At 47.3% G+C, this 19866-nt stretch overlaps 1 protein-coding gene across 6 annotated transcripts; it reads left to right on the top strand.

The window, feature by feature from the left end:
* The first annotated feature begins 10066 nt into the window (after positions 1-10066).
* Hmgn1 (high mobility group nucleosome binding domain 1) lies at positions 10067-15778 on the top strand. 6 transcript variants are annotated; one of them, XM_052741304.1, is made up of 6 exons: positions 10070-10233; positions 10366-10395; positions 10480-10509; positions 10638-10688; positions 13387-13509; positions 14973-15778. In XM_052741304.1, the coding sequence occupies exons 1-6, from the start codon at positions 10219-10221 to the stop codon at positions 15015-15017; spliced, it is 294 nt and encodes a 97-aa protein (XP_052597264.1). In that variant the 5' UTR covers positions 10070-10218; the 3' UTR covers positions 15018-15778. The 6 variants fall into 6 exon arrangements, with proteins under 6 accessions (XP_052597261.1, XP_052597262.1, XP_052597263.1 ...); XM_052741301.1 differs by having other exon boundaries at positions 10067-10395; XM_052741306.1 differs by lacking the exon at positions 10366-10395 and having other exon boundaries at positions 10071-10233.
* Positions 15779-19866: the final 4088 nt, after the last annotated feature.

Genomic DNA, 19866 nt, shown 5'->3' with positions numbered 1-19866 from the left:
AGGCCAGAAGAGGGTACCAGATCTCATTACAGATGGTTGTGAACCACCATGTGGTTGCTGGGAATTGAACTCAGGACCTCTGGAAGAGCAGCCAGCAGCCAATGCTTTTAACCTCTGAGCCATCTCTCCAGCCCCCGCCTGCGGAGCTTTTTAACCTTTCTTTCCTTCTATATGTCCTGCTTTCCTGCTTTCCCCCATGGCTGGCTGGCTGGTAGCTGCCTGGCTGGCTGGCCATAGGCCTCTCTCTATTACTCCCTTATTCCCTCTTGAGTCTAGATTTGACTACTTATTCTCTCTGCTCACCAGCCCGCCTGTCCTTCTACTGCCTAGCTACTGGCCTTTCAGTTTTTTATTAGACCAATCAGGTGCCTTAGGCAGGCAAGGTAAAATAAATGCAGCATAAACAAAAGCAACACACCTTTACATAGTTAAAGTAATATTCTGCAACAGTATGTAAACTACCTTTCTGGAGGTGCCAGCAGAGGCCAGAGAGGTTGCTGGACCTCTGGAGTTACAGGAAGTTGTGAGCCACCTGATGTGGGTGTTGGGAACTGAACCTGGGTCCTCTGCAAGAACTCTTTTTTTTTTTCCCGAGACAGGGTTTCTCTGTGTATTTTTGGTTCCTGTCCTGGATCTTGCTCTATAGACCTCGAACTCACAGAGATCCGCCTGTCTCTGCCTCCCGAGTGCTGGGATTAAAAGAGTGTGCCACCGACACATGGCCTGCAAGAACTCTTAACTGCTGAGCTGTCTCTCCAGCCCGTTTTGATTTCTCTGAAAAGGAAAAATGAAAAGGCATTCAAATAAAAACCATTTTAAGTAAGTCACTTAACTACAAAGGTTATTTATATTCCTTTGCTTTATCCTTTGTTATACCAAAATGAAGTCTTACAACAGTTCCAAGAAAGGATGCATAAGTATTTTTGCCTTTTCACTGTATAAAGGTAAGAATATTGCTGTTAATGGAACATTTTGCTGCCAGACATAATGGTGCATGCCTAGAATCCCAGCATTCCGGAGACTGAGACAGGAGATACTGACTTGGAGGCCGTAGTGGTCTACCTCAGACCTTGTCTCAAAACAACAACAAAATTCCACTTTTTGATTATTATTCTGGTCAAAGCTGAAAATCACAGTTGCGGGTTAATAAAACTTAAAGCAGTTCCCTGCTCTAGGTCTGACTGGACCATCCTCCTCCCTCAGAGCACATCAGTTAAGTGTGCTGCCTCTGTCTTTACCATTAGTTTACAGGAGCCAGCAAAACCCACACTTGTTCCCAGGCTCTCAGGAAGCAGGTAGAGCAAGTTCCCTTAATGTCAGAATAAAAAAAAATTTTTTTTTCATTTCTCTTGAGTATTAAATAGCTGTTTTGTGAGGGAGTGATTCTCCTTTGAGCCATGTTGGGGAGAAACAAGGAATGAAAGTAATCCTTCCTGCCCATATTTGGAGGCACGGACAGAACGATTTGACTAAACTCTGGCAGGCTTAGTGTTCTTCTGAAATAACCATAAATGCTATGGATTGCTATGTTCATCATAGAATTAGATTTTTACCTTTCTTTCTTTTTTCGTTCTTCTTCCTACCTTCCTTCCTTCCTTCTTGTTGTTTTTCAAGACAGGGTTTCTCTGTGTAGCCCTGCCTGTCCTGGAACTTGCTCTGTAGACCAGGCTGGCCTTGAACTCAGAAATCTGCCTGCTCTGCCTCCTGAGTGCTAGGATTAAAAGTGTGTGCCACCACCACCACCTGGCAAGGGTTCCTTTTTAAAAAGCTACCAAAAGAGAGAAAAGCTAAGTTTCACTCTTGTCCTGCCAAGTTATTCTCTCCATAGGTGACCACTGGCTCCACATTCTTGTGTATTCCTCCTGAGACGGATCTCGAACACGCAAAGGACTGCTGAAGGGACTGGTATCAGCACAAGACACCCCAAAACCAAAATCTCTTTGACGCAGAAGAGATTCATTTGCCCCAGAGGAACGAAGGCCAGGGAATCAGAGACAAAGACAGGAGACAGAAGAGGAGGGAGAAGGCGAAAGGACATTTGCCCTGCAGAGACAAAGGAGAGAGGACGTGGCCCATAGGAAAATGACGATTTATAAAGGAAAAAGGGGAAACTTCATGTTAGGATGAGGTGTTTAATTTTAATTGGGCAGGTTAATTAGGGTAGCCAAAAGTATTGCTGGACTTCAATACTTCGATAGCTGGACCTTGGTGGTCAGCCTGAGAGAGAGGAAGTGGCCAAATAAAGGAACAGACCTTGGGGGCTAGCTTCAGGAATGTGATCTGTTTTTAGCAAGGCAGAGGGAACAGGGGAAGGCCAGTCAGAGCCGTGTTTGCCCCACACAGGCCTGCAGGAGCCCTTCATGTTGCCACGTGCAGTGTGCAAAGAGGACAAAGAGCGGGTGTGAGGTCACGAGGAAAGCCTCACTGGGGGGGGGGGGGGGGGGGGGGGGGGGTTCTGCCCAGTGATTCAGGGTAGGGAACGTGTTTACCAGAGAGAAGACATGCATGTTCTTTAACATGGCCATGAAGGGAGGGCTGCCCAGCCTACTGGAGAAACAAAAGTCGAGGCAGCAGAAAATGGTGGACACCACTGGGGCAAGGAAGACAAGAGTACAGACACCCTAAACATGTCAGACTGCGGTGAGAACTGTAAGGATGGTAAGTGGCGCTGGTTACCGCTGGTTACCGCGTGGAGAGGCCGCGACCACCCAGTATCAGAGCTTTACTAGGAGGAAAAGGGGTGGGGCAGAAGAACCAGGCCTAGGGAGACACACGCACCACCTAGAGCAGAGAGAGAGACGGTGGGGGAGAGAGAGAACAGAATAGAGAGAGGGTGGGGTCTGAGTCACGGCTTTTTGTTTTTATTTTTGTTTTTGTTTTGTTTTGTTTTTCCAGACAGGGTTTCTCTGTGTAGTTTTGTGCCTTTCCTGGATCTCACTCTGTAGACCAGGCTGACCTCAAACTCACAGAGATCCACCTGGCTCTGCCTCCCGAGTGCTGGGATTAAAGACCACAGCTGCCCAGCTCAGCTTTTTTGAAAATGGAGGGCAGAAGTCTTTGTTTTAACTGGAGTCACATGGTTGAGGTTCTAAATATTCACTCATTTTTCTATGCAGCTGCTCAATTTCAAGGCAGCTTGCCCCGTCTGCTCCCAAATGATGGCCAGTGGACCTGCTTCCAACGTTTCACCCCAAGTACTTCTATGACTTTTCCTCCCCTCCAGCTCCAGCTGGTCATATTTCATTAAAACGCTTTTCTATAGAACCCCACTAAATTTGTTAGGGGTCACAAAGAAAGAGACTAATACTCCAACTAACATCTCTGGACAAGGCGTGTGACAGGGCAAGGCGGTGCAGAGGCTCCTCCATCTTTGGATTCTCACTCAGACCATTTCAGGTTTAACTAGAATGTGATCTCCTGATGGAGGATCCTGTGGAAAATTACCCAACTCTGTTCTAGGACCTGAGGCCAAGATGTCCCTGCTAACTTACCTTAGCTCCTGTAAACTGCTGGCTTGTGCAAACCTCCCCCTGCAGCTGCAGAGCGAGAAACTAGGACGTGGTTTTCCCTTTAAAGCCCCTTGGTCTAAACGCTCGGGGCTACACTTGGGTCCTGAATACCTGAGTGTAATCATCTGAGCCTGCTGGAATAAAGACTTGTAATTGACTATAAACTGTGAGTGGTCTTCTCTGGAGGGCTCCCCATAACATTTTGGAGGCCCAGGTGAGATCCCCAGAGTCTGAACCTAGACACTTAGGGGCCTCTGGACCCCTAGGAGTGGGGAAGAGCACAGACTGGAGAGAACTCTTGGGGAGTACACACCCTGAGATGTTCCAGAGCCCCAAGAAAATCCTTTGTGAGCAATTGTTGCCAGTCACTCTGGAGGCACACCGACGCTGCCACCCAGGAGAAAAAAAAAGGGAAATTGGAAGTCATGGTCTGAACACCTGTGGAATTAAGTTTGGTCTATAATATCTGGCTAGGAAACAAGAAGGGAGGTCAGACATGACCAGAGATCCTGTGTCCAGGATATGTGTGAGACATCTTCCGACTCCCCCGGTCAGTTCTGGTGTCTGAATGTGTGGTGGCCACTGATGTTTGTCTTTACTCCGTGTCTCTCTGTATGACTGCGTCTCCCTATTCAGGGGGTGTTTCTGTGTTTCTGTCAGTTCCGTCAGTTGGAGAAACAGATCTAAACTGGAAGGGACAGTGAGCCATCCCAAGAACACAGCCACTGAAAAGGGGATTCCCCAGAGGCCAGAGGGGATAGAGCCACAGAGAAAGTGTCCCCAGAACCAGTGGGTGTGAAACCAAAGCAGGTTTCTGTTTCCCAAGCTTAATGTATCCTGAAAACTATGCTTTTCAACCTACGCTGAACTTGTGACCCCATGATGTATACTCAGCCCTTTGCCTTGCTAAGCTCCTGAACCTGTGATATACGATTGCCCTTTGGTACCTTGATGACTCCCCTTCCACATGAAGAGTTCTTGCACTTATCTACCCCACAGGCAGCTCTGAGCCCTGAGTCCCCACTCTTCTGTCCAGGAAGCTATCTCCACAGCTGTTTTCTGCTGAAAGGGAAAAATCAGTAGCCATCTGGAGAGACGCTCCCCACACCCCCCTCTAAAGGTATTTGCTGACCAGCAGTTTTAGAACTGACCAGAAGTTGAACGCATGGGAAGATAAGGCTGGAACAATAAATCTATATATCCTGGACTTGGTAAAACAGGATATGGGGAGTAAGGGACTCACCTGACCAGAGATTGAACTCATGGGAGAATAGGACTGTAACAATAAATCTGAATGTGTATGTCCTGGGTTTAGCAAAAGCAGGACATAGGGAGTAAAAAATTTATGTCTCTGAAGATCCCCTGAATCCTGTTAGCCATCAGTAACCTCATACTTATAGTTCAGCCAGTAACTTCAAAGAATTACCTCACCGATAGCCCCCTCATCCAATCCCAAGATATGTAACTCTCTGCATGTAAACCTTTCCTATATAAACCCCTTAAAGTGAGTGCTCGGGGCCATCCTCCTCCACCCTGGGCTTGCTTTGTTATTAAAAAAACACAGCACAGTGTGGTGGTGGCGCAGGCCTTTAATCCCAGCACTCGGGAGGCAGAGGCAGGTGGATCTCTGTGAGTTCGAGGCCAGCATGGTCTACAGAGTGAGATCCAGGAAAGGTGCAAAGCTACACAGAGAAACCCTGTCTCGGAAAACAAACAACAACAACAAAAAAAACCTCTGTGTGCTTGCATCAGATATTGGCTCTCTGGTGGTCTTGCTTGGGGGTCTTGTGACCTGGGCACAACACTGCCAACCCTAATCCTTCCCCATAAAAGGGACCTCAAAAGACAGTGAGAGGCTGTTCTCTGAAACCCCAACTTACAGGGGAAGGCAGTCCTCTGGCCAGTCCCTTGGCACTTCTAAATACAGATTACTTTAGTCAGGTGGTCATGGAAATGTCTTTTTCTCAGGTCTAACATGAGGCCTCTCCCAGTCCTGGTAACCCAGTTTACTGGACTGTAGAGAATATACCCTGGAGCAGGAGTGACTAGTGAAATAAGAACTGGCCAAACAAGGTAACAAGGATGATGGATGCTGCCAGACAGCAGACTTATCCTTTCCCTGAGTCTGGGAAGGTGACTGGTGTTATCCCATGGGGGATGGGGAAAACCACTATGGACAAGGACAGATGGACTTGGACTCAGACCCCTTAAAGATGAAAATAACCAGAGTTTACTAAGGCAGGATACACAATCCCCATCAGCCCCAAACCTGGACACTGGAATTCAGAAAAACCACAGATGGGAAATGGCGTCCAACGTGGTGGCAAGAGTTTCCACCTAAAAACTGAGAAAAGATTCTAAAAAGGAGCTAAAAACAGTTCCTAATTGTCTCTCTCAAATGAGCGGCAACTGCCGGTTTGAGCTACTGGTGGGTTCCTAGCGTGCGCGCTCGACCTGCAGTATGGCAGGAATGAGGCCTCTGCAAGTGGCACATTAAGCTGCGTGGTGGATTTACCTTTGCTAGTACAAAACAAAAAAAGAGGTTTCTGGACTACACGCTGCTTGGATAAAAGCATAGACCCACCATAGCTCCCAGAGCTCATGGTAAACCACCGCCATGCTGGGAAGCTGAGGTGGGCGGAGCCAGGAGCCACAGCTGCTGCAGTTTAAGGCAATAGATTCACAATAAGACAGATTCAGATGTAATAGTTTACAATGTGTGTAAAAGATACGTAGGCTTGAAAGAGACAAAAAAGGTGATATATACAGTTATAGAAACAAATACATAGTTTTAAAAAATAAAGTATTTAAAGAGACAGTAAAATTAATATAAAAAATAAGCCACGTGAAGATGAATATTACACAGAGAATCTGGATTGTGTTGTCTTTGGGATTCTTAACTGCAGAAAAACATTTGATTATAAAAGCTGTTGAGTTATGCCAAAATGTATATTTTAAAGATACCTTGACTTCAACATTTGGATATAAGGATATGTTGCTTTGGAAAAGAGTCTCTTTTGTTTCCACAGAAAGCCAGAGGCTATGGATTTGTTCAAGACTAAGATACATCAGGTTTGACCAGCCAAGACCCCCTGAAAGGTCTCCGATGACACCATGGCCCAGATGATCCAACATCCAGAATGGTTTGAAGGCATATGACTCAGACGATACAGCCTCACGGACTACTCCATGATCCTAAAATTTTCTTTGTGTCCCCATAAGATACAGAGCCCCCCTCCGGCAGGAAGTAGTAAGAGAAGCTACGCCCAAATTCCCAAATTATATGTAATTTTACTTTGTTAAGGTTAAAACCTTCCTTTTTGAAAAAAAAAAAATGGGGGAAGTGCTGTGGGATGTTCTGTATGGCAAATGTGTTGCTGATTAGTTAATAAATAAAACACTGATTGGCCATTGGCTAGGCAGGAAATGTAGGTGGGACAAGGAGGAGAATAAAGCTGGGAAATGGAAGGCTGAGTCAGAGAGACACTGCCAGCCGCCACGATGAGAAACAGCATGTGAAGATGCTGGTAAGCCACGAGCCATGTGGCAAGGTATAGATTAATAGAAATGGATTAATTTAAGCTATAAGAACAATTAGCAAGAAGCCTGCCACGCACGGCCATACAGTTTGTAACCAATATAAGTCTCTGTGTTTACTCGGTTGGGTCTGAGCGGCTGTGGGACTGGCAGGTGAGAGAGATTTGTCCTGACTGTGGGCCAGGCAGGAAAACTCAAGCAACAGGGAAACTGTCTTTTATGTCGATCTCTGCTCTCTTAGGTCCCTTCTGAGATGGAACACTATGCATCTAGGGAAGGAACAGGGATCAGTAAATCAGGTTGTAGAGAAGACTGGCTAGAAAAAGGCCTTCAGGAATTACAATTTTGTATATGCTCTACCAAGGACGAGGGACCGGCATCATGTCCTCAGTTACCTGGCTTGTTTGTACTAATGGACTGACTAATGGAGCCCCCTCCGACTCAATGGAAAGCCACACCCTCCCTCTATGCACACTGGTCTCTGTTATCCTCCAGGGATGCCTACAGTGGAGAAGAGGAAGGAAATGTTAATGAAGGTCAAATGGATCCCAGTTCTGGTTCTGATTCTAGCAGGGCCAGGAATAGCCAGTAAAACTGTCATGGGCACCTCAGGCTTGATTGTTAGGAATCAAAACTTTTGGACTCGGTTCCCAGATAGATTTAGACTTAGGCCGTTTAGAGAATTCTATCTCCAGGCTGGAGAGCCAAGTTGACTCCCTCATAGAGGTAGTCCTACAGAACTGAAGGAGGCTGGATCCTCTTTTTATGAAGCAGGGAGGACTTTGCATGGCCTTAGGAGAAACTTGTTTCCAAGCTAACTGGTAATTAGTGAAAACCTTACCATGGTCAGAGAAAAACCTCAAAGGAAGTAAAGAAAGGAGGCATAGATCAGATAATTGATATCAGTCTCTGTTTGCCTGGTCCCCATGGCTGACCACTTTACTGTTAGCATTAGCTAGACCATTGATTCTTATTCTGATCAGGCTAAGGATGGGACCCTGCATCCTCAACTGCATGGCCAAACATCAGGGAACAAGCTCAGTTAAGCTACTGGTCCCTAGGACCCACTGTGCCCCCCTAGAACAGGACTAGTTAATAATTTTATTCATGCCCATAGTGGGGAATGTGACAGGGCAAGGCAGTACAGAGCTTCCTCCATCTTGGATTCTTTCTTGCTCAGGCCATTTTGGATTTAACTAAAATTTGATCTCCTGGATGGAGAATCCAGTGGAAAATTTCCCACACCATTCTAGGAAGGCTAAGATGTCCCAGCTAACTTAGCTCCTGTTAAACTGATCACCTGTGAAACCTTCCCCCTGCAGCTGCAGAGCAAGATACCAGGATGTAGTTTTAGCCTTTAAAAGCCCCTTTGTCTAAATGCTCTGGGCTATACTTGTGTCCTGAATACCTGAGTGTAGTCCTAGTGGGCTGGAATAAAGACTTTGAGTTGGCTGTAAATTGTGTCTGAATGGTCATCTCTGATGGGCTCTCTGTAACGGGCAAACTTTACCTTTTTTGTTGTTGTTGTTGTTTTGTTTTGTTTTTTGAGACAGGGTTTCTCCATGTAGCTTTGGTGGTCCTGGAACTTGTTCTGTAACTAGGACCTCGAACTAGGCTGGCCTAGAACTCAGAAACCCAAATCAAGAGGGTACAATCAGAAGATAGAACAGAGTCTGGAAGAGCATTTGGTTTGTATTCTAACCTAGGGGTGGTGACAGTGTCTTTTCCCCATTTGCTGAGACCCGACCTCACAGTCTTTTTTTTTCTTTTTTTAAGTTTTTTGAGACAGGGTTTCTCTGTGTAGCCTTGGTTGTTCTGGAACTTCCTGTTAGACCAGGTTGGCCTCGAACTCACAGAGATCCTCCTGCCTCTGCCTCCTGAGTGCAGGGATTAAAGGCCAGCGCCACCACCACCACCAGCTTCCGATCCTCAGAGTCTTAATTAGCCTGAAAAGACTTGGCCCACAAGAGAAGGGACAGGGTCAATCAGCTCACTGCTTTAGGCCATCTAATTTGTGGAATACAGGAATGGGCCTTCTAGAAAACAAGGTTTAACTGGGTAGGGGGATGAATACATTTGCATAAGAATCTTACAAGTTGCAAAAAATAAGATTCGGATTCCCTGTCCTATATGCAAGTTTTAGAGTAGGTAAAGATGTGATATTGCTTACAATCGAGCAGCAGTAATATGGCTGCAGGTAGGACTCTACCACCCAGCCTGCTGTCTGCCTTCTCACAGTGTACTCAGTATTAACTGCTTTCCTTAAACAAAGAAAGTTATGTGCAATCTTCCTGGCTTCGGAATTCAGAGCTAAAACCAACAAGGCGGCTGAGCGAAGAAACAGGCTCCGTAGGGGCAGGTGGGATTCCTGCACACACTCTAACACAGTCTCCAGTTGGTGACTTGATGATGCAGGCGGGCCGGCAGGGACCCAAGCCCGAGATCCCGACAGCTGCACGCGCTACAACTTAACCAAGTCACGTAAACATAGATGGGCTACACCAACAGGAGGCTGGTAAAGGCGCGCGGGAGAAGCTGCGCTTGCGCGACCTGCCCGCGGGCGCGTGCGCACTCCCAGCCGCGGGGGGCTTCTCTTCCCCAGCCGGCGCCTGCGCCAACACAGGCTCATGGCAAATCTCGCCGAGGCATTCACGAACCCTAGCTATCTTTGCACAGATTCCACGGGCGAGGGCGCGGCGGTACCCTCACCCCGCGAGCGCCCGGTGTCCGGGGCATTGTGGGAAAGCGATGCCGCGGCCACGTGACCCGGCCCGACGAATCAGCGCGCAGACCGCACTTTTGCTGTCGGCTTCAAACAAACTACCTAGCGGGGTCGGGCGGCTCCGGCCCGCCCCTCGGCCGGGGTCGCGCCCGCCGAGTGGGGGGCCCGGGGGGCGGGGCGACTCGGCGGAGTGACAGGCCGCAGCGCCTATTCGGGGACGCGGGCTGCGGCGCTCGCGGGGCGCGGTGGGCCTCGCAGCCAATGGGGGCTGGGGGCGGCCCGGCCGGCGGGGAGGCGCGGGGGAGACGGGGGGCGGGCTCCAATCCGGTTCCATCCGGTTCTCCCACCGCCCCCGCGGCGGGTCGCAGCAGTTCGTGCGGTGGCGGTCGAGGCGGCGTAGCTCCGTGACGGGTTCGGCCTCGCACGCGCCTCCCACCCAGCGCCGCCACGATGCCCAAGAGGAAGGTGAGCGCGGCGGGGACGGGCGGGCGGCCGGGCCCGCCGCGGGGGTGCGGGTTCTGGAACCCTCGGGGGGCGCGGGCGGCTGGGCGTGACGTCACGCGGCCGCATTGTTCTCCGGTGTGCTTGCTCACCCAGGTTAGCGCGGACGGAGCGGCCAAGGCGGAGGTGAGCGCGGGCCCCGGGTGGGCCGGGGGGGGGGGTCGCGGGGGTCGCCCAGCGCGTCGTTCACGCTCCCTTTTCTCTCCGCAGCCCAAGCGGCGCTCCGCGAGGCTGTCGGCCGTGAGTACCGCGGGTCGGGGCGGGAGCGGGCGAGCGGGGACCGGGCGGGCAGGCGGGCGAGCGGGGACAGGGCTTCCGCGGGACCGCTCGCCGCCTCTTCTTACCCCTTTTTTTTCTTTACTCCCCAGAAGCCCGCCCCTGCCAAGGTGGACGCGAAGCCGAAGAAGGCCGCGGGCAAGGTAGGTTTGGAAACGGATGTGCGGGCAGGCCGCTCCGTTGGAGTTTCAGTGGTTTCGGGAAGGCTGTTGGGAGCGGCCGGGTGCATCCCTAGAGTTGGGAGCATTTGGTCTTGCACAGGGCCTGGGTTCGGTTCCCAGCACCCACAGGGGGGCAGCTCACGAGCATCCACAACTCAATTTCAAGATCTCAGACCCTCTTCTAACCTGCAGCACCTCCAGGTACATGCTGTGCACATACACTTGTACACAAATAGAGGCCTTTTTTAAAAAACTCAAAAGCATTTTATGAGCCGAAGAGATGACTCACTGGTTAAGAGCGCACACTCTTTACAGAGGGACCTGGGTCTGTTCTAGTCATACATAGCTCTAGGGGATAAGTTCTGATAACCTCTTTTGGCCTCTGCAGGCACAGATCGACCATGCACAGGCACATAATGCATGCACATAATTTAAAAGCTTTTTGAAAGAACATTTTATGGACCTGAGGAAAAACTGAACTGTTTTCCCGATAGGTTTTTTTTTTTATTATATTTATTTATTTATTATGCATACAGTGTTGTGCCTGCATCCCTGCAGGCTGGAAGAGGGCACCAGATTTCACTAAAGATGGTTGTGAGCCACCAAGTGGTTCCTGGGAATTGAACTCAGGACCCCTGGACTTCTGAGCCATCTCTCCAGCCCCCGATAATTTTTGTATCACTGTCTTGTCTGCGTGCATGTATGTGCATCCCAGAGGCCAGAAAAGGACCTAACAGACAGTTTTGAGCCACCAAGTAAGTGCTGGGAATTGAACCTGTATCCTCAGGGAGAGCACCAAGCCTTGTGTCTCTCCCCAGTCCCAGCTTGTGGTCTTTTTAAACACAGCTTCAAGGAATGGTGATAACATCAACTAAGACTCTGTCATGCCGCAGATCAAATCCCGACATAAACAGTACTGGTCAGGTTCTAAACAGTGGATCTTAATCGGGGGTCTGTACAGTTCTCTGAACTATTTGACATTCTTAACTGTTCGCTGAGTTTATGTAATCATTTTTCTTTTTCCTGTTGAGAAGTGAGTGTTTTGTCTACAGAGGATGGGGTAGCATGCATGCATCCCTCCTTAGACCTGGCCTCTGTGTTTGAGGAACAGACTTGGCCCTTGGCTCTCCAAAAGAAAAACTTTTGAGAAGGGCTTTATTCTTAGATTTCCATTAAATTTTTATGCCCAGTTTCTTTAACAAGCCTTTGTTTTAATCATCCAAATTATAGTATAAACTTGTGGGTGCTACTTCTTTAAAAGTAAGCATTTTGAAGGCTTAATCACACATGGGAAGACTTGATTTATTTCATCTAGTGAACATATTTTGTGTACATATTTTACTTTTGGGACTTTTTTTTCTTCCATGTTTTGAGATGGTCTCACTGTGCCCCGACTAGCCTGAATATCACAGGGGTCTGCCTGCCTCTGCTGCTTTGAGTGCGGTGCCGAATTTAAAGATGTGCATCACCGAGCTGGGTGATGGTGACACGAGCCTTTAATCCCAGCACTCAGGAGTGGCAGGTGGATCTCTTGTAAATTCAGGGCCAACCTGGTCTACAGAACAAGTTCCAGGACAACCAGAACTGTTCCACAGAAATCCTGAGGGAGGCAGAGGCAGGCAGATCTCGAGTTCAGGGCCAGCCTAGTCTGTCTGCAAAGTGAGTTTCAGGACAGCAAGGACTAAACAGAAACCTGTCTTGAAACCCCCCCCCCCCCCCCAAAAAAAAAGAATGGTTCAGATGAATAGTCACCCTACTGTGTGGGGTACTCCACCCTCGTGTCCCCTCACTGTTGATTTGATTGTTTATCTTAGGGCCCATAAGGAGTTTGGCTTTTATCGCATTCACTTATTGATGTTGTATGTGTTTGTGCTACAGCTTGTGAGGATCAGAACTTGAAGTTGATTCTTTCCTGTGGGTGTGGAGAACTAAGGTCCTCAGGCTTGATGGTCCAGCCTGGGAGTAATTTGAATATGACCTGTTGACTTAAATTTGTCTTTTTTTACAGTCTTTACAAAGAACTGATGTTAGTTTTGTGTTTTGGTTTGGGGGGTGGTTTGCTAAGCCCCTTCCCGATAAGCCAGATGGGGTCCAGAAGTACTGTTTCATACTGCTTATGGTTTAGTTTTTAACTTAATGTTTCAAGTTATATACTCACACTAATACTTGTACTTTTCAGATTCTGCAAACACCCAAATGAAAATGATAACTCAAAATTGATCTTTTTAGCTACTCATTGTATAGTATCTAGCAAGGGATTGTGTAGCAGGACAACATGACCTTACAATGCGGTACATGGTTAAGGTGAATGGTCTACATACATGTGTGGGTACAAGTCTTTTCAGGACAATAGTTGTTGTGGGGTAGTTGGATTATTTATGCTTAAAAGAAATTGTTGGATTGATAGGGTTACAAGGCCTTTGCATTTAATCTCTCATGTGTGGCAATGGGCTGTGGAGAGTGCGGCACAAGGTTAGGTTTCATTTCAGCTAATGTGTGATGGCAATTTAGGGAACAATCTTTGTCTCATTGGAGTGAATCTCAAGATGTCCAATACCAAGGCTGTAGGAGTTGCTGAGGTTGGTTTGTGATGTATGTTGTGATGTGTTGTGGATACAGTCTGCATCAAGTCAAAACGGAATGAAAAGCTTATTAAAGTATTCTCTCACTCTTGTTTTAGGATAAACCATCAGACAAAAAAGTGCAAACCAAAGGGAAGAGGGGAGCAAAGGGCAAACAGGCGGAGGTGGCTGACCAGCAGACCACAGACGTGCCTGCGGAGAACGGAGAGGCTGAGAACCAGGTCAGAAGAGTGCACCTGCATGCCTTCACATTCTGAGTCGCATCTACAGATGTTAGATTAGATTTGTATGTAGCAGATTAGGTTCTTTTTACTTTTCCAGCCAAAGTTTCTCTGTGTAGCCCTGGCTGTCCTGTCATTCACTTTGTAGACCAGGCTGGCCTTGAACTCAGATTTGCCTGCCTCTGCCTCCCAGGGGCTGGAATGAAAAGTATTAACCACCACCTCCCAGCTCAGGTTAGATTTTTATGATTAACTGTTCTGTATAGTTCTCCCTCATGAATGGGTAACACTTTTTAGTGAATTGGGTTTTATTTGAATGTGATTATGCCAATTTCACAGGAATGGAACGCAGAGGTCATAAATGTTTTCCCACATGACTTTGTAAGGCTTTGTTGGAACTAGTGGACTAATTTTCTCTGCCTCACACTGCAGTGGTCTTACACTGGAATCCTTGTTTACATATTCTGGGTGTATAAATGATTAGGCTCATTCCCTTTGAAAACAAAAATGTGGGTTTTGTTTTCATTTTTCTGAAGAATAACTGCTTATCTAGGGCTAAGTGATAAGTAACTCGGTTCAAAAAAATAAGGTTGATTTCAGTCTTTTTTAAGACTTATTTATTATGCATACAGTGTTCTTCCTGAATGTATCCCTGCAGGCCAGAAGAGGGCACCAGATCTCACTACAGATGGTGAGCCACCATGTGGTTGCTGGGAATTAAACTCAGGACCTTTGGAAGAGCAGCCAGTGCTCTTAACCTCTGAGCCATCTCTCCAGCTCGATTTCAGTCTTTTTATGAGCTGTGGGGAAGACTCAAAGTGCAGTACAAGGTTAATCTAGTCCTGAACTGATTGACCTGTCTCAGCCTCCAAGTTCTGGGAGCCACCATGCCTGACAAGCTTAACAATTCTTATTTTTCTAACCCTTTGTTGTATTTGCTAAGCTTAGCAAGGCAAATTGGAATGTTCAGTTTTTTATGGTGTCTGAACATACATACTTACTGTGTATGCATGGAGGCCAGAGGTTGATGTGGGTAGTCTTTGCTGTTTTTCTCCATTTTTATGTATTTTGATGGGATTACAGGTGGACTGCAGCTGTGTGTGGGTGCTGAGGATTAGAACTGTCAGTTATCCTGTGTGGCAGGTAGCTTTACCCACCAAGCCAGTCTCTAGCTGGAATAGTATTACAGTAGTAGTGTTTTTTGGCATGGTCTTACTATGTAGCACTGGCTGCCCTGGAACTGGCTTTATACACCAGGCTGGCCTTGAACTCACAAATTCACTTGTCTTGGGTTCTTAGTTGTCAAATATGAGGAAGGTACATCTCTGAGTTTGAGACCAGCCTGGCCTATATAATAAATTCCAGGAATAGCCAGGGCTATGTGGAGAGAAAGTGCACCCATGGTGGAGATTGTGGCTGTGACATATGACCTACTTAATCCTTGCTTTTCCTGTGGTTTGCAGAGTCCAGCCTCTGAAGTTGAAGAGAAAGAAGCCAAGTCCGACTAACCATCCATCGTGTCTGTCAGTGTCCCCGCCTCCCTTCTTGTACAATCCAGAGGAATATTTTTATCAACTATTTTGTAAATGCGAGTTTTTTAGTAGCTCTAGAAACATTTTTAAAAGGTGGGAAGAAGTCCCGCCTCATCCCATTTTTTAAGTGTAAATGATTTTTTTAAGAGGTTAAATCACTTGCTGGTTGTTTATTTTTTGGTACAACCAGAAAAGAGCAGGATACTGAATCAGGAGAGGCTGTGACTGTCTCGGGGGTCACCAAAACATTCCGTAGAGGGGGCTAGTTTTATATCCTACAACACAAAGCATACTTGGAGTCTTGGTCGTGCATTTGTGTCTGGAATATTTTCAGTTATTTCTGGTCTTGTGTTTCTAGTAGAACTGTATCCTAAAAAACCACTCCTCGGTCCTTGCCCTGTCAAACTGTCTCTGGTCATGGCAGTCCATTTTCCTAACAATTGTGATAATGTGCTGTGAAAGATTGAAATTTTGAATATGTACTGTATGTGGCATAAAATTGTGAGTCAGTGGAATTAAGGATTGTGAGCATTTGATTGTTATGTGAAGTCTTATGGAAAACTTGCCAAGTTTAGGATGGAACATCACTGGAATAAGTTCAAAGAGAAACAACACATGGCTCTTCTGGGTACGTGAATACATTGTATGACTCTTAGAATTTGGGTCCGTGTTTTAAGAATTGAAATGTCTGTGTACTCAACCAATAAAGTCTCAGTTGTGAAAGAGTATTCAAAGTGCCTGGTTGGTTTAATTTTCTGATTAACTTCTGTTTTGTTTTTTCCATCTATGTAGCCCTGGCTGTCCTAGAACTCACTGAACTCACTCTGTAGACTGACCTCAAGTATCCTTCTGCCCCTGTCTCCTTGGTGCCTGTATTAAAGGCATGTGCCATCACACATGGCTTTTCTTACTCTTTTTTTTTTTTTTTTTTTTTTTTTGTTTGTTTGTTTGTTTGTTTTTCGAGACAGGGTTTCTCTGTGTAGCTTTGCGCCTTTCCTGGAACTCACTTGGTAGACCAGGCTGGCCTCGAACTCACAGAGATCCACCTGCCTCTGCCTCCCGAGTGCTGGGATTAAAGGCGTGCGCCACCACCGCCCTGCAGGCTTTTCTTATTCTTGAGATTTACATACTTGGCTTGAGATGTGTGTTGAACTTAGTGACTGGGACATTTTGGATTATTGATAAACTGGGTCTTTGAAATAGTGCAAGCCCCTTACTTGATAGATTCTTAAGACAGTCTCATATATGTATAGATGGACCTCTGAACTTATTTAGTAGCCATGAATGACCTTGAATTGATCTTCTTGCCTTACATTCTGGGGTCACAGGCATGCACCAGACCAGGTTAATAATGTTCTGGGTCCTCATACATGCCAGGGAAGTTTTTCTGTTCGTTGTTAGATTTATGTTCCTGGGCAAGAACACATAGGAAAATATCTGTGGGCTGGGACTGTAAGTTGGTGTTAGTGATTGCCCAGCATCTGAATGGCCTTGGAGTCTCCCCAACACTGCCAAATGAACAGGGAAAATATTCTACAACAGGGTCTGAAAGATTAATTTTTTAACTAGGCTGGCTGACCAGGGGTTCTGGGGTTCTGGGGATTAGAACTTAGTTCCTCATGATTCTCCTTACACAGCCTTGGCTGTCCTGGAACTTAAAGTGTAACTCAAAGTGCTGGCCTCAAACCCACTGAGATATACCTACCTGTACCTCTCAAGTGTTGGGATTAAATGCACATGCCACCATGCCCTTAAAGCTTTTTTTAAAGTTGTTCTTTAGGGCTGAAGAGATGGCTCAGTAATTAAGAGCACTTGCTATTCTTGGGGACCATCCTGATCCAGTTTAGGGGATGATCTGTGTGCTCTTAGGCTGCACAGGCACTAGAAATGCACATGGTATACACATACATACCAGCAAAATTTTAAATTGCTCTTTATTAGAGGTCTGACATTCCTATGCCCCAAAGCAGCACAGCATAAGGAAGTCTGAGTGTACCGATCAGTGTGTCGCTTCCAGATGACCTGAAGCAACATGTATGTATGTGCATGTGGTTAAGTAACTGGAGATAGGCTGGTGTGTTGGCACACACCTTTAATCCCAGCCCTAGGGAGGCAGAGGCAAGTGGTTAAATACCTGTAAGGGGCGGGGGGGGGGGGGGGGGGGGGGGGGGGGGGGGACGCCTCGTGGCGCACGCCTTTAGTCCCAGGCACGGGCAGGCAGATCTCTGAGTTCAAGGCCAACCTGGTCTACAAAGTGAGTTCCAGGACTTAACAAAGACCCTGTCTGGAAGAACAGCAAAAGAAAATCTGTAGAGACAAAATTGGAACAGATAGTAAAAACGTGATCTCAGCCTTGGAAGGTGGTGTCGGGATCAGAGGTTCAAGGCCAGCCTGGACTACTGACACCTGCTGAGGGAAAGGGAACAAGAATCTAGTGTAGAAGGTTCCGTCCTTAGCATCACAGACCGTTGAGAAAAGCAAGTGTTGCTGTACTGTTGAGGGTGTGGAGTGTAGTGTGAGCAGTGACAGGCAGGAATAGTCACAAGTGGGGTGTGTTGCCTGCTGCTCTGTTCCCCACGGCTCATCTGCAAGGGAGTGTGGCTGCTATGGAAGGAACATGGAGAGGTCAGAGGAGTTCACGAAAATGGTGGGTCACGGGGTGACATGGTGCCTAAAGGTCGGTGCTGTAGTTTGTATCCCCTAATAAGTGACAAGCTGGGGACTCCAGTCCTGGATGGGTTTTTACTTCATATTGTTGAGGAGAGTCTTTGAACGAACAATTGCATTACCACTGTAAGCGGAGGATTGGAGTGGACAGCTCTTGTTCACGATGCCGATTATCTTGTTGGGAAATGGCTTTTGTTAGGTCCTGTGGTCACTTGAGTGAGAGTGACCCCTGGAACTGGAATTTCAGTTGTGAGCCTCCATGTGAGTGTTGGGAATTAAACCCAGGTCCCCAGGAAACCCGGGTCATTCCTGGCATTCTTGTCAGGTGGCTGGCAACTGCCTGTAACTCCAGGTCTGGGGGATCTGATGCCTCCAGCCTCCTGCAGGGCACACACCTCTACACAGACACATTTAAGCACACATAAAGGAATCCTCTGTGCACATGTATGTTGGTTACGTGTTCCTGTATGCATGTACAGAAGCCAGGGAGGACGTCAGCTGTCCTTCATCATTTCCAACTATTTCTTTGGGATAGGGCTGTGTTTTTCTTGGCTCGGCTGGAAACGGCAAGCCCCGGTGACCCTCTACAGTCTCTGCCCATGTCAGAGCTGGGGTTACAGGTGTGAGCAAAACTCCTGGCTTGTCATGTGGGTGCTGGGATCCAAACTCCAGTCCTCACGGTTGAGCAGCAGCCTCTGAGCCGTCTCTCCAGCCCTCAAAACTTTGGACAAAAGCGTATGACTAAGAGGAGACTCATCCTGCCACATTCCAAAAGATCTTTTGAAGTATGGTCTAAAGTTTATACCTATGTCTCCCTTTCAGCATCGGAGAAGAAAAAATTAGTGACAGGCTTGGCCCAAAAACGAACTGTGTATAATTAGGGTGACACTTCACTGCCAGGGAAGAGGGCTGAGATGTTCACTCAGTGAACGTACTTGCCTCCAAACCTGACAGCCTGAGTTTGACTCCCAAAACCCATGTAGTAGAAGGAGAAAACCTATGCCCGCAAGTTTTCCTGTGCCCTCCACATGTACTCTGTAACACACAGACACACATACCCCACATAAGTAAAATGTGGTAAGATGTTTTCTAGAACTTTCCACTCAAAAGGCCTGGCTTAGTGTTACATGCCTGCAATCTCAGGGCTCTGGAAGCTGAGGCAGGAGAATTAAGAATTCAAGACCATGGACCTGGAGAGATGGCTCAGGGTTAAGAGCCCTGGCTGCCCTTCCAGAGGTCCTGTGTTCAATTCCCAGCACCCACGTGGTGGGTCACAACTGTCTATGACTGGAGTCCTGTGGGGTCTGATGCTCTCTCCTGGGGTGCAGACATAAAACACCCATATACATAAATCTTTAAAAACATTTTTTTTTCAAAGCCTTAATCGCAGCATGCAGCAGGTACAGATAGAGGCAGGCAGCTCTGGGAATTCAAGGTCAGCCTGGACTACATGGTACTCTTCAGGGCAGCCAGGGTTATACAGAGACACCGTCTCAAAACAAACAGAAAATTTCAAGGCTAGCCTGAGCTACTTGAATATGTGAGATTCCTTGTTAGCCACCACCACCCCACATACACAGGACACAAAGCTGTGCACTGTGGCCACATCAACAGTTGGCTTTGGAAACAGCTTGCTCCTTATGAGGTGCACCTCTGCAGGTAGGAGGTCATGTGTCCACAGCTGTATGCAACTTGCTCTCTGTGCGTCTGAGTCTAGTCTTTTCTTTCCCCCTTTCAGATCAGGCACCACCATCACGGCTGGTCTCAACTCCCTGACAGATAAGGATGACCGTAAACTGCTGCTGCTTTTGACTCTGATGGCAGGTATGTATCGGCATGCTTGGTTCATATGGTGCCAGGGACCGTCGGAGCATCTGCTAGGCAAGCACTCTACCCACTCAACTATATCCCTAGCCCTGACATCTTTCTTAACAAACCCCCCCCCCCCCCCATGTAGCCAAGGCTGGCTTTGAACTCCTGATCTTCCTGACTCAACCTCTCTAAACCTGGGATTCCAGATGTGTACACCAATATGCCTGGCTGGAGTAGGATTCATTGATGTGCTCTGAGGTACATTTTTTTTTAATTAATTTATTTATTTTTGGTTTTTTCGAGACAGGGTTTCACTGTGTAGCTTTGCGCCTTTCCTGGAACTCAC

Source organism: Peromyscus californicus, unplaced genomic scaffold (assembly GCF_007827085.1).
Source record: "Peromyscus californicus insignis strain IS unplaced genomic scaffold, ASM782708v3 Scaffold_16__1_contigs__length_79575227, whole genome shotgun sequence".
NCBI classification, from domain to species: Eukaryota; Metazoa; Chordata; class Mammalia; order Rodentia; family Cricetidae; genus Peromyscus; species Peromyscus californicus.
Note: the sequence above shows the minus strand (reverse complement) of the source record. Positions and strands in the feature narration are given on the sequence as shown.

Excerpts from the sequence above, each read along its gene's own strand:
- Hmgn1 (XM_052741301.1), top strand. The coding sequence starts at position 10,219 with ATGCCCAAGAGGAAGGTGAGCGCGGCGGGGACGGGCGGGCGGCCGGGC. Across the intron at positions 10,396-10,479 it reads ACGGAGCGGCCAAGGCGGAG|CCCAAGCGGCGCTCCGCGAG; the intron begins GTGAGCGCGGGC and ends TTCTCTCCGCAG. Across the intron at positions 10,689-13,386 it reads CGAAGAAGGCCGCGGGCAAG|GATAAACCATCAGACAAAAA; the intron begins GTAGGTTTGGAA and ends CTCTTGTTTTAG.